The sequence below is a fragment of the Panthera uncia genome (genome assembly GCF_023721935.1).
Source record: "Panthera uncia isolate 11264 chromosome A1 unlocalized genomic scaffold, Puncia_PCG_1.0 HiC_scaffold_16, whole genome shotgun sequence".
Classification (NCBI taxonomy): Eukaryota; Metazoa; Chordata; class Mammalia; order Carnivora; family Felidae; genus Panthera; species Panthera uncia.
Genome location: NW_026057576.1, coordinates 8,277,508 through 8,302,079, shown reverse-complemented (window position 1 = coordinate 8,302,079; position 24,572 = coordinate 8,277,508). Strand labels below are relative to the sequence as shown.

Sequence of the window (24,572 nt, the reverse complement as noted above, 5' to 3'; positions counted from 1 at the left end):
GCATACAGTAAGGACTCAATAAGTGCTATTATGACTTGCGGCAGATAAAGTCTACTTTGTGCGACAGCTCCTCCTGGCGTTGTCCCTGCCTGGACTCACCTCGTGTTACAGTTACATGGAGTCTGTGCCTGTGGTTAAGGAGAAGCCACTAAGACGTCCCAAGCGGGGGCGGAACAGGACTAGATTTGCGTTCAGACGGTGAAGTGCGGCTGCCAACTGTGGGGAAGGGCGGGAGGGAGGGATGTGGACTCTTGTCGGCCAGGCTGGTGGGCTGATTACCGATTAGTAACACGGGGCAGTGTTGAGTCGTTCTCAACACAAATAGGCTGATGAAGGGATGAAAAACGAAAGACAGGAAGGCTCTGCAATGTCCAAGAAATGTGCTACTCTTCTTCGTAGAAAATGGAGCACCGGCATTTGTCTCTTTCTTATATTTGCATTTTAGACGGTCCCCACGAAGACCGTAATTAGGAGCAGGCGTTTCATCAGTGTAAGTGAGCTAGTAGGATATGTGAATCTGGAAGGAAATGAAAAGTTGTAAACGCTGACATGTAATTAAAAGTTCCATGTTCATCATGCTAAGAGACCTCGCTACATCATGATAGCAATTTGCATAACAATGCATTTACGGCACAGTAGGCAGAGTGCTGAAACACATAAATGTCAGAAATCACAATGGAAAACACAGCTCTAAAGACCATTTGCATTAGTTACGGCTGGGCCGGCTCCCATAGCTCCTCGAGGCTGACAAACGGAGTGGGCAAAATACCAGGTGTGTAACCTTTCAGATCCGTGGATATACTCTTAAACGGAAGTTGGGTTTTTGTGCCTTACTTTTGAGGAGTTGCCACAAAACAAAAGGTTTCACACCCTGCGGGTCGCTGAATAGCAAGGTGAGTCACTGCATTTTATAAATTCTCCTCTGGTACTATGGGTTGTCCCAGACGCTTCTCAAATCACCCAAAATATTTTTTTAAGCTTTTATTTATTTATTTTGAGAGAGAGAGAGAGAGAGAGAGAGAGAGAGAGAGAGATCAAGTGGGGCAGGGGCAGAGAGAGAGAGAAAGAGAGAGAGAGAGAATCCTAAACAGGCTCTGAACTGTCAGTGCAGGGCCTAATGTGGGGCTCGAACTCATGAACCATGAGATCATGACCTGAGCTGAAGTCAGATGCTCGACTGAGCCACCCAGCTGCCCCTCTTGTTGTTTTAATGAAAGAATTTGAGACATAGCAGAGCAAGAGAAATGTGTCTTCTCCCTTACTTAGATCATTCTGGGGCATTTAATTATAATTGTTAAATAGCACATCACAAAACCGGAAATAGAGGATCAGGTTATTAAGAGTTTAAAACTCAAGTGTCCTAAAAAACAACAACATAAAAAATCAAACTCCCCATGAGCTCCTGAAGGGACAACTTTTATGTAATCATTAAAGTCAAGGTGGACTCACCAATAACATCAGAAACTGATGAAGCAGCTACAGATTTTCTATGCAATTTCTTTTTCACATATGCTGTCTTTTGACTATTTCACAGCTAGCAAGTTCCTCCATAAAAAGGTTAGAAGGGAAAAGTAGGGAGTACGTATTTTCAGTTTCAGATCTAATCGTTAGCAGCCCCGATCCAAGATTTTAAGGGGAGGGAGACTTGGGAACCTCTAATATTTACAAAGAGGAAGTTCCCATGGTTCACCCGCATGGAACGCTGTTCCCCACCATTGCGGTCTGGCAACTTCTACTGATCATTTAGATCTGGGCCTATGTGTTTTCTGCACACTACATTATGTCTGTGTAATATACCTTCATTGTATACTCATTTCCCTTTCACAGCACTTAGCATGACTGTAATTAAATAATTAATCATGTACTGATAATTCTATGTTTTTCTCTCCTGTTATACCCTCGGATCCACAGGGGCAAAAACTGTCTGTCTCATACATCATGACTTCCCCAACTACCCAGCACAGGGCTCAACTCAAAGAAGGGGCTCAGTCAACATTTGTTGAAAGAGCTGATGCTCACGCAATCAAATTCCACCCGTCCTCACTCCCCAGGACGACTAAGGGTTGACTCTCGTGTCACAGCTGGTGAATCACAGCACTTCCTGGCTGCTGGGAGGCGCTAGGAACCTCCCCACTGGTGGCCAGAAAGAACAGCAAACAGGCCTTCTGGACACCCAGGAACACGACTTTTAGAATGATGAACTGGACAGATCCTCCTTCCAGACATTCCATACATCATCCCCATGATATTTCCCTGTCTCCGTGACCTCACGCAAAGGAATGGTCTCCAATTTATTGCTTTTATCTTTCTCCAACAGAGATTCTTTCTAAACGCTTCTACTCTACTGTCGGCTCCCCTGTCCCCCACCTATTGCTGGTTCCCCTGTTGGCTTCACGGTGACAAATAAGGGATTGCAACGGAGACTCAGCCTCAGGGAGAACGCAGTCGACACAAAGCAATAACACCTTCCATACTGAAGAGCCCAGCGTAGCCTAATTGCTTCCAACTTGCTTCCTTCAGGTGCCACTCCTGGAGGTTTGTGAACACACGTGAGTCCACAGTGTGGGATGCCATGACTCTTCTGATTAGAAAACAACACGATCTTGGAGCTATTTAGGTTAAAAGGGCATATATTACAGGCTACAGTAACAACAACCCCCCAAATCATCTAGAGCCAAGATTCCAATAGCACTTAAAGCAATCCTTTTACCTGCCTTGTCTTTTCCTGAAGCAGAATATTTTACTTCAGCAAGCTCTTCCTCAACTTTCTTCATTTAAGGTGTGCTCAGAAAGGGGCGATGGTGTCTGGCCGGACCGGAGGGAAGGTGGGAGTATCTGTTTCGGCAGCTCATTGTACATGCCGAAGGGCTCGGTAGACACACTTTAATAATGTTGACCAGATACTTGTAGTTTTAAATTACACTATGCTCAGAAATACCGACATTTGTGGAATTTAATTCAGGAATAAGAATCTACTTTTAAATTAGTCAAACAATTTTTATAATACAAGTGGAGTGACAGCCTTCCTATTCCCAGAGGGTTTTTTTTTTTTCCCCTCTGACAAGTTACCAACTGTTCATTTTCTATATAACCGTAGGAAATCCTTCCATACCATAGGGTGAATCAAGTAATTGTATTTTCTATAATCCATCACGTCAACATGACAGAATCAGAGGGCATATTGACCCGGATCTATCTTCAGATCAATATTTTCAACGGAAAATATTTTCCTATTTGCTACAACAACTGCAAACAAGTATGAAGAGGCAAGGGGTAAAGCCGAAATTCACATAGAATTACAGGGATCAAGGCACCATTGAGATTTTGTATTTGACATGAACAGCAGAAAAACTTTTCATGAAAATTTTGAGAAAAAGGACTATTGAAAGACCAAGGCTAAGCTTCTAAAATTCTTGGCAACAGCCATGGACAGGATGTTCAGTATATATCTTTTAACTAACTAGTGTTAGTTTAGCACTAAACACTAGAACTTTCTGTTGTTGCCACACCGAGATCTATGAGGTAATGATCATTATTTAAAAATTTTTTTTTAATGTTTACTTATTCTTGAGAGAGAGAGAGAGAGAGAGAGAGAGATAGTGTGTGTGTGTGTGTGTGTGTGTGTGTGTGTGTGAGCAGGGGAGGGGCAGAGAGAGAGACAGACACAGAATCGGAAGCAGGTTCCAGGCTCCGAGCTGTCAGCACACAGCCCAACGCGGGGCTCGAACCCACGAACTGCGAGATCATGACCTGAGCCGAAGTCAGATGCTTAACTGACTGAGCCACCCAGGTGCCCCCATCATTCTTTTTGAAAGACTAAACAGCAGTCTAGTGAATAGATGTATCATAGCTTATTTAAATATCTCCATATTGATGCATATTTAGATTGTTTCCAATTTTTTAATATTATAATCATTGTTGCCAAAAAAGCTGTACTTGGATGTCATTGCTGTCTAAGCAAGAATTTTTGTAAGAGAGATTCCCAGAAGCAGAAACGCTGGATTACACATTATATACGCTTAAATTTTTGTAGGTGACCAATTGTCCTCTACAAGCTTGTGCAGATTTATATTCCTGTTAACGAACACTGTAGTGTTCGTTTGCAGTGTTCTCACTAATGCCGGCTGTGATAAACCTTTTTAATTTTTTCTAATCTGAATGAAAAAGATGGTATCTCATTTAAAAAGCTAAATGTATTTAGTTATTAGTGCATTTGAACATCTTTTCATATGTTTATGACCATTGACTACTTTGTACTTCTGTGTGAATTACCCATTCATCTCTTCTACCTGTTTTTCCAATTAAGTTGTATCTTTCCTATTTATTTTCATGGAACGCTTTGTTGCAGCATTTTCATTCAGTCTATCTCCTTAATTCTATGTCTTTCATTGTGGAAAATTATAAATTTTTACATAGCTATTTTTATCAGTTTTTAAGCATTTCAAGGTTTCATATCATGTTTAGAAAAGCCTTCCCTATTCCAAAATCTTTTAAAAAATTTTTTAATGTTTATTTTTGAGAGAGAGAGAGTGCAAGCAGGGGAGGGGCAGAGAGAGGGAGACACAGGATCCGAAGCGGGCTCCAGGCTCCGAGCTGTCAGCACAGAGCCCAACATGGAGCTCAAACCCATGAACCATGAGATCGTGACCTGCGCTGAAGTTGGACGCTTAACCCACTGAGCCACGCAGGTGCCCCTCTCTATTCTGGAATTTTAAACTCTTTTCTAATTATTTTATTATCACAATAGATAGGTTTACAACAAAACTGTTGTCCACTATGTTGTTCAACATATGTCTTTTTTAATCCACAGAATTAAATCTTAAAATTTTTTTTTTCAACGTTTTTTATTTATTTTTGGGACAGAGAGAGACAGAGCATGAACGGGGGAGGGGCAGAGAGAGGGAGACACAGAATCGGAAACAGGCTCCAGGCTCTGAGCCATCAGCCCAGAGCCCGACGCGGGGCTCGAACTCACGGACCGCGAGATCGTGACCTGGCTGAAGTCGGATGCTTAACCGACTGCGCCACCCAGGCGCCCCAGAATTAAATCTTAAAAGTGTGTCCTAGGAAATAAGTTTCTCTCTTCCGAAGAAATGACATGCTCTTTTTCCAAACTCTGATTGTATTTCTTTTGCTCCTGAGCCAGGAAACTGAGCCTAGTTTCATCAGGATTTTCCTGTTTTTATTGGAATTTTATCTTTGCAACTGTGTTATTTTGTGCCCTTTACTGCATGCTCCTTTGGATCTTTTGTGAAGTCAGAAAGCAACTAAATAATAAATAAGTTAGAAAATGATTAAATAAACAACAAAGGGAAAGTGATTAAATAAATAATAAAAACCTATCATATTTAATTTAAACTTTTTCAGGTCATTTTTTTCTTAATCCACTTTACTCTGAATGTTTGGTCTGCTAGAATTAACTAGAATCCAGCTGTTAAGACTATAGATCTCTTGCACTCCCTCCATTTATTGGTTTATAACTTGGTGTACCATAGTGTAAGCTTCTTAAAAGCAAGAACTTTTCTAATTATCCTTGAATCCAAGTCACCCTATGGCTGAAAATAAGTACTTAGATGTTTCCTGAATGAATGAACCAGGATGAAATCTAGGTTAAAGGCAACAGCCCAAGCACTCCCAGGGTATTTCTGTTGGGAAACGTGTTGCATCTGCAATTATGGATGACAGTAATTGAGCAGAGGACCCAAAGATACAAGAGCTCTGCCATCATTAGCCTGGAATCACCAAGGGAAAGAAGCAGAGCATTGCAGTTCAGAAATGTTCCCAACAACACGGGTTGAAAAAAACAAGGGTTGGCATTATCTAAGTAATTCACATACCCAGACACCTTACAGTCCCAAGAAATCCAATGATTTGGGATTTGGTGGTAATCTGCATGCCTACCTTCTCATTTTTAAGAAGCTTTGATGACACAAGGCAATGTGAAAGCTGATTTTATTTCTGAAACTAGATTTTATTTAACTTAGAAATTCCAACCCATGGGATAAATGCAAAGCTAATGTGCAGTGATAAAATTCATCTTTTAGCAATAACTTTGAAATGCAAGAAAGCCTTAGGTGTTAGAATTAGATAAAAGTTGGAAGACAAAGTCCTGACATCTTTAAAATGAGCTTTTGGCTTCATTTTCCCAATCCATACCTTTCCCTGACATCTCAATTCCATTTTCTCTGGGATTTTAAGCAATGTGTGTGGTCTCCTTACCCTAGCTGGGCAACAAAGCAAATATGGCTTCTCCCTCACTGATCTTATTCTCTTGATGGATGGGATGGATGGGGAAAGGAAAGAACATATGTTTCTTTTTCCTTCCTTTTTAATTTTAGTTGGGGGGGGGGCACGAGCTGGGGAGAGGGTCAGAGGGGGACAGAGGGAGAGAGAGAGAGAGAGAGAGAGAGAGAGAGAGAGAGAGAGAGAGAGAATCTTAAGCAGGTTCCACACTCTGTGTGGGGCTCAACGTGGAGCTCAATCCCATGACCTTAGGATCATGACCTGAGCTGAAATCAAGAGTTGCATGCTCAACCAACTGAGCCCCCCAGGCATCCTATGACAGAACATACCTTAGACCAGCTAGCACTGCAACATAAACCGCTCCATGAGGTTGGCTGGGCTGAGGCCAAGCAAGATGATCAACATTAGACTGTATAATAATAGTTCATTATAACACTTAACAATGTTTCTGCAACTATTTTTTTGTGCTTCTCTACCACCAGCCTGTGAACCTTTTTGGGACAGGAACTGTGTCTCACTCATCTTTCTATCTCCAGACTATTCTATCCCCAGCACAGATACTCAGGAACCCAGCAACTGAACTGGTCAAGGAAGAGCAACAATACAACGTATGTGGGTCTGGAATAAGGAAGAAAGCAATTATCATCATCATGTTTTTAACTTAGAAGAGCAGGTCCAGTAGATCCACTGGATGCCTCGTAGGTCAGCTTGAAAGAAGGTATACTTGAATTTTTGACAAAGAAAGTGATGGCTCATCCTAAGAAGGAACCAAGAAAGTACAGACTTAAATTTTGCCTCTGGAGAAAATCACACACACGTCTCCACTCAGGGAGGGCTAGGTGAGTGTTTTCACACACACACACACACACACACACGATTTCAGCTTCTATGCAAAGGCTCCTACTTCTCTTAAAGGCATTATTTGGAATTTTAAGGAAAACCTGCAGATTGTGTATCAGGGTGCTGAGCTACGAGCCAGGAGTAACAAAAGCCAACACAGTGGTCATGGCATCACCCTGAACTCTATACCAGGCCATCTCCAGGAGGACGTAGCCTGAGGCAAGAAGTCCTTGGTGCCATTCTCTTACTACTACCTTCGTGGTAACACGAAACTTGACGTTAATAGACACACTGTGGATGACAGAATTCTGATAGCCCCCATCTGATACTGCTAATATTACGGAAAAGGCGCTGGAAACATACACAACATGTGTTTATTTCCGGATGCCATCAGATGACCTTGGACAAGTGTTTCACACTCCGAGTTGTGGTCTGTCCTTCTCTCTTTTGTAAAAGAAAGCTTTCTGCCTTCCTCTCAGAGTTTCTGTGAGGACCAAATTAGATTCAGTGCATTACAATGTTTTATGAAATAATGCAAAGTGGAAGAGAATTCCTGTTATCAAGATCGCATGGCTTTCAGAAATCTCTTATGTAGCCGAACTATTTGAAAAAATAATGAAAATTTAAAAAAATGTTATGTATTTATTTTGAGAGAGAGGGAGCAAGCACAGGAGCAGGGTAGGGGCACGGAGAGAGGGAGAGAGAGAATCCCAAGGAGGCTCTGCACTGTCAGGGCAGAGCCAGAGGCAGGGCTCGATCCCATGAATGGAGAGATCACGAACTGAGCTGAAATCAAGAGTCAGACGCTTAACCAACTGAGCCACCCAGATGGCCCAATAATGAAATTCTCATGGGCCTACCATGAGATTGGCACAACCACATGAGATTGGGTTGCTACCACACCTGACATACCTGATTTCCATTTAACCTCCCTTCAACTAAAGCAGCCACTCTGTTGACACAGTTTATCATATTATTATGCAACACTTTATGTATATGCTAGAGTAGAGAGAGCAGTCTAGTTAGTGGAATCTATTCTATTGATCAACTTCAACAACGAGCGATCTGTGGTCAGTGTTGTTTCATCACCGGTAAACTGACTCCACCTGCCATCATCCCAAGTGCCTCTGCAGCAAATCCCAGACAGCGTATCATTTCACGTGTGAATGGCCAAAATAAGACTCTTATAAAAATATAATCACAACGGCCACATCACGCTTAAAATATCAGTACTATGTTCACATTTTCTCAGTTATCTTCCGAAAAAAAGTTTGCGGGTGGTGGGGGTGGGGGGCGGTATATTCGTTTGGATTCCAGCTTTGGTGGCATGAGCCTGGAGCCAGAGGGGAAGGGAGCTCTCAGATCCTTCTGGAGGCAGCGGCTCCCATAGGGTTCCATGACTCACTCCCAGAGGAGTAGTCAGAAGTTTGGTCCTATGGGCCTCCAGAGCCAAATGCCAATCGGCTTAAAATAGCTTGATTCTTGCTTTTTGTTGTTGTTGTTTTGGGTTTTTTTTTCCCCCACACAAAACTGCGTGATTCAATGGGTTAAGAGTCTGGGGAGGAGCAAGAGGAAGCTGTGAGAATTTAAACACAGGAATGCGTGAAAGTACCTTGAAAATAGTGGTATTGTTGTTATTATTAATTTTAAATGCCATTTGAAACTCATCCGTCATCCCATCTAAATAACTGATGTACATGGGGAGTCTGAAAAGACTTTTTAAGGCAGAAAAGGCACTCCACTGTAGAGCTTCTCCGAGGCACACAGTCTTACCAGCGGGTATAGATGTGGATTTGGGCGCTGGAAGCAAACTCCGGCGGGGGGTTGTCACACTGGAGGACGCTGGAGGGGTCACCCGGCTGGCCCCCTTGGGTGCGTCTTTGGAAGGCAGAGCCGCCTTCGGAGCTGGCTGGTCTTCATTCCCAAAGGTTGACCCTGTGGGAGGCAGACAGGATGTTAATTATAACTTCATGAAAAATGGATTGGACCCTCCTTGCCATTTGCAATTGCCAACCAATCGTAACGCCGTCATCTGCTTTAGAATTTGACCTGACTCTTCGTGAGTGGCCTTGAAAAGCCTTTCTCTGGGACCGGATGTGGAAAAGAGCTCCCTTTAGGCTCCGAGAAAAGTCTGTCATTCCAATGCTCTGTGCAAGGGACTCCATAAAAGACAAGGGCAGCCTCTGAAGATTTTACACCTGTGTGCAGACACACACAATTTGCTTATGTGGATGTATAATTGTATAATGTGCATATGACAACACGTTTATTTAGTGAGTCACAGAGGATAAAACCAGTGTGAGTGACCCAGGAGAGGTGAGAATCAGACCCGTACGTGCACGGCTGGTCCAAGGAGCTTGTGCAGAACTCCCTGCTACCCAAGTTATTTTACCTTCGGAACCAGAGGCTTGGGGTGAAGACAGAGGGGTGAGGACCATGGGCACAGAGAATCTCCTCAAAATCCACAAAGCTTTTTTCTTTTTTTTTTTTTTTTTTCTGGAAAGCCGAGGCCTCATCGAAATACAAAGCCCCTGAATTAGAGCCTAGTTGACGGCAAAGGCAGAAGACGCTTATTGATCATTTCAGTTTGCCATCCAATACAGAAATACAGAGACTCTGTGTCTACGGGACAGTTTGTTTATGAATGACTGCTCTGACATTGTGAGCATATGGCATATGGGGACCTGTGTCAGGTTTAAATACGCAAGGTGGTTGTGGCCCCACGCTTTCTTCTAGATCTTCCCCCAAACTGCTATGGTTTATGCATTTGTAATCTCTTAAAGACAATGACAACACCATCCAATCCTTGTGAAAGCATCAGTCCTTTAAATACACCTCTGAGTATAGCTGTGAGCCCTAATCCACGAAACAGAGCCTGAATGTACTGGAACTATAGCTCGTTTGGAATTAAGCTATCCGGTTAGAAACGTGACCATCTACCATGGAAAATATGCAATGACAGCTGGAAGAAGTATACAGAATTTTAGCAGATTAAATTTTTTGTTTTCATCATTTTAAAAGGATAGGCATAACATTCTATTTAGATAGGGCCTGCATAAAAATGATAACATTATTCAAATGGCTTCAGTGTTCGAAACACCCAGGAATCGTATTCACCCACTTAGGGTAAGAGATTGCTGCTTTCCTCCCTCTGAAGACCCGAACGTCTCTTTAAAATTCGTGAGACTTGCTTTGTTTCTAAAGAAAAGTGTATCCGACAAGGAAAGATAAAGAATGTGCTATTTCCCAGCACAAAACCTACGTCCTATAGCTCTTTTAAGGTCGGCACAAGGTTTTAAATAGTTCTAAACAGGGCTAGGAGAATGCTTTTGATCTACGCAAACAACAAATGCATCGAAATTCACCAAAAAGATCTGCACTGTATCCTGAATATCAGATAGAAAAGGAAGCATATGATTAATCCAGAAACTTCATCAGGAAAAGGGATGCCACACACCTGTAAGACAAGAAGTCTTAGCTTCTGAACCATACGATGAGCTCACCAGTCCAATTGTAGAAAGGATGTCTGGAGGTTTGTAGGACATTTCAGATGGAAGGAGGGGGCTCAGCCACTGGATATATTTCACCTGGAATCATCTACTGTTTAGCCTACTGCTGACATACTGCCTGAATAATCTATCACTAAAACGTGTACTGGAAGCCGAATTGAACATAAAAAGTTTCACAGGGTCTTTTCCTCATTAAAGTTTCTTAAGAAGGGAAATATTTTGTATCTTTGGTAAAGTTCAAATGTCCTTTCATCAAACCCTCTTACACCTGGCATCATCCTCTTATGTGAAATTTATCATTCAGAGAACATGTCAACTTAGAGATTCGGCGGCCTTCCAGGCTGGGAAGTAATTCATCTGTTTGAAGAACAAAGTGTCAAGGAAGCTACGTGGGTGATGTACTCTCCTCTGAGTGAGGTCTTGAATGAACGAAAAAAAAAAAAAGAAAAGAAAGTAAAATAAAATAAAATAGAACACTATTCTTATCCACCATTGTGGGATACAGCTGGCAGTTAACAGCATCACTCTTTGAAAACCAGCTTAAGTCAGCCAGTAATTAAAGACTCATTATTTAGTAAGCGAAAAGTACGCAGAATTTGGGAATTACTGCTGAATTCTATAAATGCTCTGGGTACTTCACAATGCAGGCCACATTAAACCACTGCTTGCTAAGAGGAAGGAAACACGTGGAAATAAACAAACGGCTTGTGTAAGCCAGAACAGTGTTCCGAAGGATTCAGTCAGTGGAAGTGGTTCAGGTGTCTAATCCAGTCCTCTCGTTGCCAACCAGCCCGAATCTGGCCTGAACCGTCGAGGTTATCACCTGGATAAATGGTGCAGACCGGCAAGCAGAACAACCAGGGGGGTGGATATTATCTCCTCCCCTTCCACCTCCCTGCACCTCAGTTTTCTTCATCTATAAGTGGGGATACTGAGCATGGACCTCATAGGGCTATTGTGGGAAGTGAGAGAGCTAAGAAAATGAATTTGTAAACGTTAATGCCAAGAGTGGGCACAAGAAAACAGAATGGTGTCTGTGCATGCTGAACCCTCCTGTGTCAGTTATGAACACACACAGGTTAGTTTTCAACTCAGCGGCCGGTCCTTACAGCCAATCAGTTTTTCTTAGGACTTGGCCAAGTATCCAGAGATTGCTATCAGATGGGCTGCTCTCTGTGAGAAGGAAGGAAAGGACTGAAATAAATCTGACAGCAACAGCAGGATGTAAGACTAAAGAGATCCGGTATGATTGTCCTTAAAACATATGTTGAGCAACTTGAGACCCAGGAAACGGTGAGAATAAGAACAGAAAGGAACACCACGCTTAAGAGATACCGACTATCGCTGGTTCCATCATGACTGAAACTGTTAGGGGGGGTGACTGGGTGGCTCAGTCGGTTAAGCGGCTGACTTCGGCTCAGGTCATGATCTCGCGGTCCGTGAGTTCGAGCCCCGCGTCGGGCTCTGCGCTGACAGCTCAGAGCCCAGAGCCTGTTTCAGATTCTGTGTCTCCCTCTCTCTGACCCTCCCCCATTCATGCTCTGTCTCTCTCTGTCTCAAAAAATAAATAAACGTTAAAAAAAAAAAAAGAAACTGTTAGGACACAGGGCATAAGCACGTTCAACTTTCCTAGATGTTCAAAATGGCTTTCCAAAATTGCCTGTTGCAATTCACACCCACTACAGGTCGTGACTGTCAGACTTTCATTAGTTGATGACATAGGTTTTAATTTATAGGTCTTGGGCAGGCAGGGAGGTGGAACATGTTTTTCATATAGTTATTAGCTATTCAAGTTTTTTCTTCTGTAAGACGCCCACTCATTTTTCTACTATTTTGCCTTTCTAAATGACATAGAGGAGGTTGTTTTTTTTTTTAATATTCTGGATACTGATCCTTTATTGGTATATATTTTAAATTTTCTCCGTCTTTCTTTCTCCACTTGATTGGTACCTTATGAATCGTAGCTTTTCCTTCTCCACGTGAGATAATAAAGATGTTCTTCTGTGTATTCTTCTAAATGGCTTAAAACTTTTTTTTTAACTTTAGATCAATTCATCTGGGATGAAGCATGGAGTAGGGATGGAATTTGTTGCTGCTGTTTCTATATAGACAGCCAGTTATCCCAGCCCCGTGCATTGGGCAGTCCCTTCACTGCCAGCTGTTGAGTATCAAGCTTCCACACAGGCCTGATTGTTAGACTAAGCTAACAACCCCCAAATTTCAGTCATTTAACATAACAGAAGTTTCTCTGTCAATCGTGAATCATCTCACACAGGTAATCCGGATGATCTGCTGTGCTGGGGAGCTCTATTCCAGACAGGGACTCGGGCTCCTTCCATCTCCTGCTTTTGCCCTACCCTGGGTCTCTCAAGAGACATTAACACGCAGCTGGGGAGAAAATGAATTGTTCATGGGAGGATTTTATGGGTCAGGCCTAGAAGTGGAGTGCATCACTTCTGCCATGGGCCCACTGGCTGGGGAACGTAAGCTCCGTTTACGCCTAGGAGAAAAGGGAAATCATCTGGTGAACGCCTATCCACTCTGCCTCACGAGGCTCCATTTCTGAACCCTATATTCTGTTTCACTGATCTCTTTGTCTCTCACGATCCCAATACTACACTGATTTACCATCGCGTGAGACAAGGCTGGCACGCCAAACCGGTACAAGACAAGTACCTCCAATTCTGCTCGTTCACTTTACAACGGTCTTGACCCAAATATTCTTGACTCTTTCTCTTGCATACCAATTCTAGAATCTACTTGTCAAGTTCCAAGAAAAGTGGTCAGAATTTCCAACAGATACAATTAAATCTTTTTTTCTGAACTGCAACCAGATCAAAGGAAGAACGCGCACAGATTTCACTCAAGATCAGCAGACATACGCTGAGCTCCGAGTCTACCGTGGGTGGCATGTTAGATGAGAGAGATACAGAGAAGGCAGAGTTCCGTGAAAAAGCAAATACCACATCAGTGGCAGTACTCCTTAAGGGGCAAAATTTGTGGGGATATTTGGAGTTGCAGCAACATCGGCATTTAGCGGGTAGGGCTGTCAATACCTCCGTTCAGGAGACATGTAGAAATGTAGGAGACCACGGAGAGCAAGGGCTAATAAATGCCAGGTGAGGGGTACGACGCAGGGAGAAAAGGTACGTTGTTTGTAAACAATCACACGTCATCAAGGGAATCTCCCTATGCCATTCTTAACTTTGTTATGTTATCACCACTGAAGTCTGCAGATGTTCCCCTGATTGCAGTAACTAAAGGACAAAAGCCTGCTATTTCACTGCTGGATGGTAGCCATCTTTTGCAGATATCCAAATCATCATATCATCCACTTCCTGCTTGGAAGGTAAGATCGCCTTCATGAGAGTGTGAGAATTTGCAAGGTGTATGTTCTGCATGGTTACAGGATCGAGCTGGGTCCAGTTGAATTTATAAACCTAATTGCACTGTATTTTTCTCTTTAAACCACCAGGACAACTATGCTTGGCCAGCACTAAATCCTAGAAGAAAGTGATTGCTCTCTTCTCCCTCCAGGACGGCTCCTAGAGTTCATTACCCACAGTGCTTACATCCTTGAGCTGGTGGATCAAGTCTATCAAACCTTCATGGAGTTGGACGCCTACCTCACACCATATGCAAAACCTAATTTAAAATGGATCAGGGCACCTGGGTGGCTCAGCCGGTTCAGCATCCGACTTCAGCTCAGGTTGTGATCTGGTAGTTCATGGATTCAAGTTCCACATCGGGCTCTGTGCTGACAGTTCAGAGCCTGGAGCCTGCTTCGGATTCTGTGTCCCTCCCCCGCTCACACTCTGTCTCTGTCTCTCTCAAAAATAAATAAACGTTAAAAAAAATTAAATGGATTAAAGACCTAATGTATACACTAAAATTATACATTTTTTAGAAGAAAACATAGATGTAAATCTTAATGACCTTGGGACTAGATAATAATTTCTTAGATATAACATCTAAAGCACAAGTAACTCAAGAAAAAAATAGATATTAAGATTTCATCAAAATAAAAGCCTTAGTGCATCAAAGGACACTACGAGTAAAGAGGAAAGACAGCCTACAGAATTGAAGAAAATATTTTCAAATCACTTATCCGATAAAGGTCTAGGATCCAGAATAAAGATCTATAGCTCAACAATGAAAAGACAAATAATTCAATTAAAAACGAACACAGAATTTGAGTAGACATCTCTCCGAAGAACATATACAAATAGCCAATAAGCACATGAAAAGATGCCCGACATCTTTAGACACTAGGGAAATGCAAACCAAAGAAACCACTGTAAACCCACTAGGGTGGCTATAATAAAAAACACAGACAATAGCCAAGTCGGGGGAGACGTGGGGAAACTGGAACCTTCCACACATCACTGGTGGGATCGCAATGTGGTGTAGGTGCTCCGGGTGATATACTCTTGTACAAGTTCCCACACGAGGAGGATGATACCTAATCCCTCCCTAACCCCCTTCACACTTCTCATCTACTCTCACAAAATCGGGCGTACATCTGATCTACTCCGGTCCTACAGGACAGACAGTGGAAGACACATGCAATTCAGGCCAGAAGAGGCTGCACTAAAGGCAGGCACTGGGAGGAGGAAGTGTGAATGTTTAGGATACCTGACGCGCCCCTGCCAAGTAACGGGTGGTACCTATTCAACTTTCTCGAAAGGGTGACTCTGGCTACGACTGAGGTCAGGATGAGATGTTAGGGCTTCTGATCCATATTCCAATGTGCTCTTTCACTACTTCACCCATTGGCATGCCAAGAAGTTAACCTGAATCTTAAAAAGAAGAAAGGACGGCAATGAGGGACAGACACTAACCAGACCGGAATGAGGTTCTTAAAAGGAAGGCTGTAGAAGGAAAGCAAAGTCGTTATTAATACTATCAGGGCATTACAGCCAAACTTTAAGTGACATGTTTCATTGATTTTGAATATTTATACATATTATAATGATTATACTACTCTCTTCACTGATTTTTTTTTTTTTTTTTTAACAATCCCAGGCAATCAAGTTGTATCATGTTCTGGCTGCATGATTGCCTAATTGATGCATATTTGATTGATTTAGCAGCAGTTATCACCTGGTGGCAAAATTTAGTTTAATTATTAACGTACCAACTGAATGTTTTATTTCCCACCTCCTGCGTATTTTAACCCAGGTGTATGTTTCATTTTGTGCGTTAAAGAGCTAAAGGAAACCCGCTCTCTTGCGATTTCAGCAAGGCTATTTCTTTGTCAAAAGGAAGTAGACTAAGCCTTCCAGGCTCTACACTAGGCAGGGGTCCCAGGACAAGCATGGTCCAGCCCTCATATACCTTCCGGTGGGGGGGGGGGGGGGGACACTCACACCCCAAACACATGCCCAGACAGAAACGCCAAGGGGCAGAGCTAGAGGGAATCTCAAGGGTGAAGGAGAATGGGTGCTTGGGGACAGCCTCCTGGAAGGGGTGACACTTAATCACTTCCCTCAGCTGCATACTAGCACCTCACCTCTTTTATTCTTTCTTATGAATGACATCATCATTATTCTAGAAACTTAGGATGGGGTGCCACAGTCACCTTTGAATCTCTCTTTCCCTTTTATCAACCAATGCAAGTCACTGTGCTTCCGTTTCCATTCTGGACTTCAGATTTAAATCCCCTCTCTGCTCCTGTGCCTCCCCCCCCCCCCCCAGGGTCTGTCCCTTGGCACTTCTTGGAGAGACAATAGTGTCAGGTCTCCTCCCCCCCCCCATCACCCCCACTCAGTTCACCCTCCTCACTGTGCCTTGTTATTCTTCCCAAAGCACAAGCATTTCAATGCAGTCTTCCAAGTAAGTACCAATGCTCTCTGGCATTCAAGCTCTTCCACTATCTGGTTCCAGCTAGCTTTCCCGCCTTACCTCCCGCATCAAGAACAGTATAAACTGCAGGCAGGATTCCCCAGGGCACTTCCTGCTCTGCCATAATCAAGGCTGTGCTCGAGAAACGCTGTATGAATGAAGAAAGTGCTCGGTGCCGATGTGTCCCATGGCCAGGGCTTCCTGTCATAGATGCTTCTTTTTCCCGACTTCTGAGCCCGCAGGCTCTCAAAAAGCTCCATGCTCGCCCCAACGGCTCCTGCGAATGTAGTCGCACTGAGCATGGCCACGTTGGGCATTTGTTGCTTAAAGGGCGGGGGTTGTCTATGGTGTGGTATGGTGGGCTTTGAGCATTTTTGAAAACAATAAACAGAAAGACAAAAATCGGAGCTTAGGCAAAATGGGTGAAGGGGAGTAGGGGGTACAGGCTTCCAGGTGTGGAATGATCAAGTCACGGGGATGAAAGGCACAACGCAGGGGATAAGCCAATGGTACTGGAATAACGTGGTGTGGGGACAGGTGGTGGTGGCACTTGTGGTGAGCAAGCACAGCAAAATGTATAAACTTGTCAAATCACTGTGTTGTGCGCCTGTAACTAATGTGGACCATATTCAAATGGAAACACTTTCCTTTAAGTTAACATTGTCTTTCTGCCTAAGCACCACTACCCTTCTCCCCAAGAGAGGGTACCGTTTACCTAATACTTCTCTAGATCGCATTGCAAATTTTGTTTTAGTCTCACCTTAAGCGTTATCTCTGGGTTTGATCAAGTTTGAGAGGCTGACAGTTAAGTGGTTAAGACCACCTGGGTTCAAATGCTGGAGCCACTTGTTACCAGTTGTCTGACTTTGGACAAGTTGTTTACCCTCTCTGTGCCTCATTTCTTCATCTTTAAATGGGGGGGCGGGGATAACAGCAGTACCTACTAATTAGAGTTGTCATATTATGACAGTTATTACATGTTTAGAACAAGGTGTTCAGAATAGCATGTGGCACATATAAGCACTCGGTGAATGGTATCACTGAGGTCTGCCCACTAACCCAACACGGAGCCTCATTTGAAGCCCATCAGCCCCATCAGCCTATCCCCTCCTCCCTCTTTTTCCAGCCACCCATCCCTTGTGGCTTCCTATCTTTCCAAGGCTTTAACTGGGATCACTTCTGGGGGTCTGGCTCTAACGAGGAAGCTCTAGAGAACGATGGTTCCTTCTATATCCATCTTTCCCCAGGAGCCTAAGTCCTAAGGAAAGTAAGACACATAGGGTACATTTCACTACTCCCTATTGACCTAGAGCAAGTGCTTACTTCTTACTAAGCCAGGAGGTGGCCTCAGAGTCTTTCTCAACACAGCACTCCAGGAGGCCAGTAACTTATTCCAGCCCTAGACCAGAGGACACATCCTCATACACTCAGCATCCTTATGAGGGCGTAGGACACACTTCTGGAGGTCAGGGGCTAGGTGGGAAAGGATTCCTCTAGGTCCACAGGAACTTCCTGGATTCCTGCTGCAGGGACCTCAGCTCCCGAGCTCTTCCGGCTGGGCTTTGGCAGTAAGATAACAGGAAGAAGAAGAAGAAGAAGAAGAAGAGTACCATATATAGCCTAGTCATGACACCACAGGCTCTTCCCAAATTCAATACCAGATTTGAAACTTACTAGTAATAATCTCTTTGCAAATTTAATTAAGCCTCTTTTATGAAATGGCTTATTTATTTATTGGCCCTCTGTGAATCTGAGAATTAAATGAGAAAGTGCACAGAAAGCCCTTTGCAAAGTGTCTCGTACCCAGTAAACGTTAGTTGTCGTCAACAGCGGGAGCATCAGCATCTGTAGAAGAAGCTCTCTTATCAGCGAATTTCTTCGAGCTCCCCATCTAGCCCACGTGACACCAAATGGCACCGCTTTTTAGGAGATCCTGTTCCATGCGAGCCCTGTGGAAATACCCTTGAGACTTCCCTAACCCTCCCTCTCACCTGCAGAAGCAGATGGCATCTGTAAGTCGTGAATGCGGACATCGATGGCTAACCTCCACCTTCACACATTCCTAAGGCTCCAGCAGACAGTCTCCCCAGGGCCCCGGGACCCGGCATAATCCCCCATGTTTTCTTCTTTGGACAGCCGTCACGACTAAATCATCACAGGAGAAGAAACATACCTCTGTCCCCCCAATTCTCTATCCCCCCGCTGTCCCCTGGCACTCCAGAAAAGCTTCACCTTGTCCTTCTGGAGTCCATACTAATACACAGCAGAGAGGGTCCTCTTTCCTATTTCTTCTCAGGAAGTAGGGGGAATATGGGTGCAGGTAAGCTGATAAAATGAGATGCATAGTTTCACAAACGTAGGCCTGGTGAATGTGACCCCTGGGTCCCCATCTGAGCGATCTGCGACAGTCTGGAATGTGGGCAAGTTTGTCGGTCCTTCAAAGCCTGGTTAAGTGCCACCTTCTGTATAGTATCTTTCCAACTCCCTTCTAGGTAACAGAGCTACTCTACGAAAGACCCAGCTGGTTAACAAAGAAAGCAAAGGTCAGGGGTAATAAAACCATCTCTCTTAAAATCACAAAAGTAACCAAGGAAGGTGAAAGCCAGCACCACCCAGCCTAGGACTTCTGAGCTCCCAGCACATAAATGACTCAAAGCTTACTTTTAATTTGAGAAATTCTCTTTAATATTTACCAAGGCACATTCGCAAAGGAGAGGACATTGTCAAATACTGATGGAGGTTAGTTACTTAAAAGACCGAGGGCTAATATATGACATATCGAGAGACTTTTGGGTAATTAAAAGCAACGTTTTCCATTCCTTTTTTTATATCAATTAGTCCAGTTGTAACAAATCCCTTTTCCCTATCTGAAGTGCTTAAAAGCTTGAGCCACCGTCCCTGAATGCCCTGGTTCATCACTGTGTGAATCTTTTAGTAGTTAATACCTTGGGGAAAATATTTAAACTGGAGCATTTTAATTATATACTTAATATGGGAGTTGTTAAAAGATAAGCGCATCTGATTTGAACTCAATTTAAATTCTGCTGAAGTTATTAGTATGGTGTAAGAAATGATAGAAATGATCAAGGGCTTCTGTATCAGCTTTTATTAATAGAGCAATAAGAAAGTTTAGGTGTTCTATTTCTACAGCTCAGATTTTGTGCTCTATTGTAGTCGCCTTTTTTGTGTCACGGATTTAATTAGCTGCTTCGAGGCACCTGAGGGCCTCATGGATTATTCCATGTCAAACACTGCTTTAGTGAGCCCCAGTTTGGCAGCAACCCAAGTTCAAACCAGGAGAGACCGAGTCCAATGCCGAAAAGTGGCTCACTGCAACTGAGACCCAACCTCCTCTCCCATATATTTACAAACACTGTAGGGACTGCTGGAAGGAGCCGGATTGTTCCATCTAGCCAGGAGTTTTTGCACTCTTCAAAAGAACCATTTCTTTTTTTTTTTTTTTTAATTTTTTTTAACGTTTATTTATTTTTGAGAGAGGGAGAGAGAGACAGAGCATGAACGGGGGAGGGGCAGAGAGAGAGGGAGACACAGAATCGGAAGCAGGCTCCAGGCTCCGAGCCATCAGCCCAGAGCCCGATGCGGGGCTCAAACTCACGGACGCAAGATCATGACCTGAGCTGAAGTCAGACACTTAACCGACTGAGCCACCCAGGCGCCCCCAAAAGAACCATTTCTACCTAGTAGCATCTGGGGAATATGAAACCTTTCAGGGAGAAGTAACTGAAGAGCCTCTTGGGAAATGAACAGCAGAGTGGCTTTAAGGAGGTGTGTTGGCAAGCACCATAATATTCAACACCTGGACTCCAAGAATTTTCTCCCTCCTCCTTGGAGCTAGAAAACTCCCTCTCTCCCTTCAGGGTCCGTGAGGATAGCCATCTTCCTTTTTTTCCCCCCTCTTTCAACATGCCGGTTGTGTCTCTCAACAACTTCAGGGCACTTTCTGTTTAGCCCAGAGTTTTCAACAGCACTGTCCACATCTTAGACCAGGGGAGTCTTTGCTGTGCATTGACTGTAGGATGCTTAGCAATATTCCTGGTCTCTACCCACTGGATCCAATAGCACTTTCTCTCCCTGCCCATCCCTGTACTGTGACAATCAAAAAATGTCTGCAGACATCGCCACATATCCTCCAGGGACAAAAACCATCTCCAGTTGAGAACCACTGCTCTAGCTGAAAGACTAAAACATTTAGGCAAAATATACTACTTACCTGTCTTGGTGGAAGACGAAATCAGTAATATCTAAAATCCTGCTGGGTTAGCGTGATAGCTAATTCTTTAATAATTTTTGATTGGAAATTTTTGGTTAACCCTTTAGGCCAATGAGAACTGTATGAATACACTGTCTTTGATATTTAAGAGTATTTTAACAAAGCTCACCTGCTTTTCATGTATATTACTCTGATCAATTGCATTCAAGATTGAGAAGCTGGACTGAAATCTTCCTGATGCTGAAGGCCTCAGTCCAAAACCTTGAATCCCCAGTTGCTGTACTAAAGTCCAAATAAAAATATCTTGAGAACATAAATAGCAACTGATTTCAAATGAAATTGCATGGGGAGGGGCACCTGGGTGGCTCAGTCGGTTAAGTGTCTGACTCTTGATTTCAGGTCATGCCATGATCTCATGGTTCATGGGTTTGAGGCCCACATCAGGCTCTGCACATGGAACGTGCCTGGAGTTCTCTCTTTCTCCTCTCTCTCTGCCCTTCCCTCCCCCCCCCCCCCCACCCCGGTCACACGTGCATTCTCTCTCTCTCAAAATAAATTAAAAAACTTAAAAAATTTATTTTCTTGGGGGCACCTGGGTGGCTCAGTTAAGCATCTGACTTCAGCTCAGGTCATGATCTTGCGGTTTGTGGGTTCAAGCCCCGCGTTGGGCTCTGTGCTGACAGCTCAGAGCCTGGAGCCTGCTTCAGATTCTGTTTCCCTCTCTCTCTCTCTCTCTCTCTGTCCCTCCCCTGTCCACACTCTATCTCTCTCAAAAATAAACAAATATTTTTAAAAAAAAGTATTTTCTTAAAAAAAGAAATTGCATGGGGGAAACCCCAATAGGAGACAAATGGTGATGCTCTTTGAGGAGTTTAAATCATCATGGTTATTGAATAGAGAGGACGTCACTCCTTATAAGAATCCCACTAAGAAATAAACGCTTTTTAAAGCATTAAAATTGCTGGACTTACAGAACAAAACAAAAGAAAGAGAGTTCTCCTTTTCTTTCCTATGGCTGCCTGTGTGTTTCTGGCTATTGCCTTGGATGAAAGGGGACTACGGTCACTGAACCCCAGGGGAGGTGCTGCTACAGCATTGAGAACATGGCAGTCCTGAGTCAGCCATTACCTTTTTTCATCTGTGTCCTCCTTTGTAACATCAGAGGAACAACCACCACTGGGACCATCAGACCATGTGTATCATATCTCATGCACCGTAAGCACTAAATAAATGGCAGACTCCCCTCTCCATGGTTCTGAAAAACATTATGCTCATTCCTTAGTTTAGGAACACAATCCTCTTCCTGAAAGTCTTTTCTAATACAAAATTTCAAAAGTTGAAAGAGTCCTAGTTCCATTCTTTTTTATGGGTTAAGCCATGTCTGGTTCCTGCTGTCCCCACCATCATTCATGCCAAAAAAAAATCTCCGCTATTTAAAAACTTATCATAAGATCATTCAAGCAAACATCATCCAAACTGTTTTTGCAAATTATCACAAACAACCTAATAAATGTACTTTATAACCCCTTTAAAGCCTTCAAATCTTGTGAGATGCAAGCAAAGATTTAAGTTGGCCACTTTCCACAGGGAAATCCCTTGTGGAAGGTGCCAGCAGCCTCCACACTAGACCCCAAGGCAGGGAAGCCAGGCCTGTCTCTTGCTTTCTGGATTTTAGGAATCTCTGACACTCAGCTTGTGCCCCCATGAGCTTCAACTCTTGTGCATACTCCTATCCCCCTCTTTGGGTCCTCCAACAGAGGACTTGTGCTACTGTGTTGTAGCACAACAGTCTTGTGCTACAGAATGGTGAGGGTGCCCACCAGGCACAGACAAACACCCAGGGTCTCCCTGCATCTCTGGGGGGATGGGCATCCCACCATCTGCGCTGGGTCCCGCTGTCAGCACACAATCATGCCTTCTCTCCATATCAGCCCCCAACCGAGCAAGGACCAGCTGATGAGTTCCCTTAAACTTTTTGTTTTTGTGGTTAAAAAAAGATCTAGAAAACCGAAGAATGTTTGTAAATAGAAGACCAAGTATAAATATTATTCATGGAGCTTAAAGTTCATAAATTAAAGTTTATAAGAGGAAACATTTTAACCAACAGTAAAAGCTGGATTCTTCATTAGTCATAACATACAGCTGAAGAAAACAGAATCCTGAGAAAGCTTCACCTTAATTAAGGGTCAGTAGCCGTGGGCCAGGTAGGTATGGGGAATAATGGCTGGAACCTTCTTTGTTTTCCAGACTGAATGGTAAGACACCATAGGCTGTGCACTCAGAAAGGAAAGGATGGGCCGGTCTGCAGCCTTGGGGCTTAAGCCAGATATGGAATAAATTGTTCCCTAAAATATTTATGAAATTCAACACCTGTCAAGGTCTCCTTCCCTAAGGAGGCTTCTGGGGAAGTGCTAGACAGCAGGTAGGGACAAAACCCTGGGCCACTCCATTTTTTTTTTTTAAATAGTGGCAAATTCTGACCATAAATTTAATCAAGGTGTGCATGGTGAGCAGGATTCTGAGACGTTTCTCAAGACCTCTGGTCCCTGGAGTGCATTCCCTGCATAATCCCCAGGATGGTGAATGTGATAGATTCTACTCCCATGACTAGGTTATGTTATATGGCACATTGGCCATTAGGAAATGGAGATCATCTCGGTGTGCCCGACCTAATCACACGAGCCCTTTAAAAGCACAGTGTTTTCTCCAGCTGGAGGCAGAAGAAAAAGTCAGAGACTCAAAGCATGACAAGGGCTCAATACATGGTTGATGGCTTGGAGGTGGAGTGAACCTGTAGCAAGGAATGAGGGCAGCCTCTGGTCGCTGAGGGTAGTTCCTGACTGAGAGCTGGCAAGAAGAGGGGGACCTTAGTCCTATACCTGCAAAGAAGTAAGTTCTGTCAACAATTGCATGAGTTGGGAAGTGGATTCTTTGCCAGAGCTGGGAGATGAGAACTCAGCTCTCTGCATACTTTTTTTAAAAAATATTTTTTAGTGTTTATTTATCTTAGAGAGAGAGAGAAAGAGAAAGAGAGAGAGGTGGGGGGGGGGCACGTGGCGCACAGAGGATCCGAAGCAGGCTCTGCACTGATAGCCGTGAGCCCCAGGGCAGGCTTGAACTCACGAACTGTGGGATCATGACCTGAGCCGAAGTTGGATGCTCAAGTGACTGAGCCACCACCCAGGTGCCCCCGGACACTTTGATTTCAGTCGTTGAGACCTTGAGCAGAGAACTCCACTTTGTCATATGAGAGCTCATAAGTAGGTATTGTTTTAAGCGGGTAGGTTGGTGGTAAGGTGGCAACAGGCAAACCCCTACAGACTACTAGTGCATCTGCTGGTCCAGCCTGCTACAGAGTGGAGGTGGCCTCAGGAGAAGAGGCAGGAACAGACCAGGACCACCTCGGCCACGGTGCCCCACATGGACTTGCGGAGGCAACGCTGACCCCCTGAAGCTGGCAATCCTAGTAGAGAGCACACATAGACCAGACAGTCTCAGAGAAACGTCTCAATCTTTCTGAACGTATGTTTCCTCATCTGTAAAATGGGTTCTAGCACAAACTTAAATAATCTAGATAAAGCATCTAGCAGACTTCCTGACACACAGCAGATATCCAGTGAAGGCTACCTTCTTTCTCTCTTCCAGTCTCTTTGCCATCCTCCTCGTTGTAAAACACAAAGCTAACCATTCCCCAGTTTCCAACCATTCAATGATTCCTCACCTCTTACAAAGTAAAATCCAAGCTCCTCAGGAGTTCAAGGGCCACCCCCTCCTTGCATCTTATGGCCCAACAACACTGGACTAGTTATCATGCTGTGAATATGCCATGCTGGGTTGTTTTTTGGCCTTGTTGCCTTGAAATAAGTGGTTCTTTCTATCCAGAATGCCTTTCCCACTCCCTCCCA

The 24,572-nt window shown here is 43.7% G+C and overlaps 1 protein-coding gene across 1 annotated transcript in view; it reads right to left on the bottom strand.

Annotated features, from left to right (window-relative positions):
• The window catches only part of MTUS2 (microtubule associated scaffold protein 2), a 495,531-nt gene that overhangs the window by 164,622 nt on the left and 306,337 nt on the right, over positions 1–24,572 (bottom strand). The window contains 1 exon segment of the mRNA XM_049647388.1: positions 8,857–9,018. Within this exon segment, the coding sequence (XP_049503345.1) occupies positions 8,857–9,018 (162 nt within the window).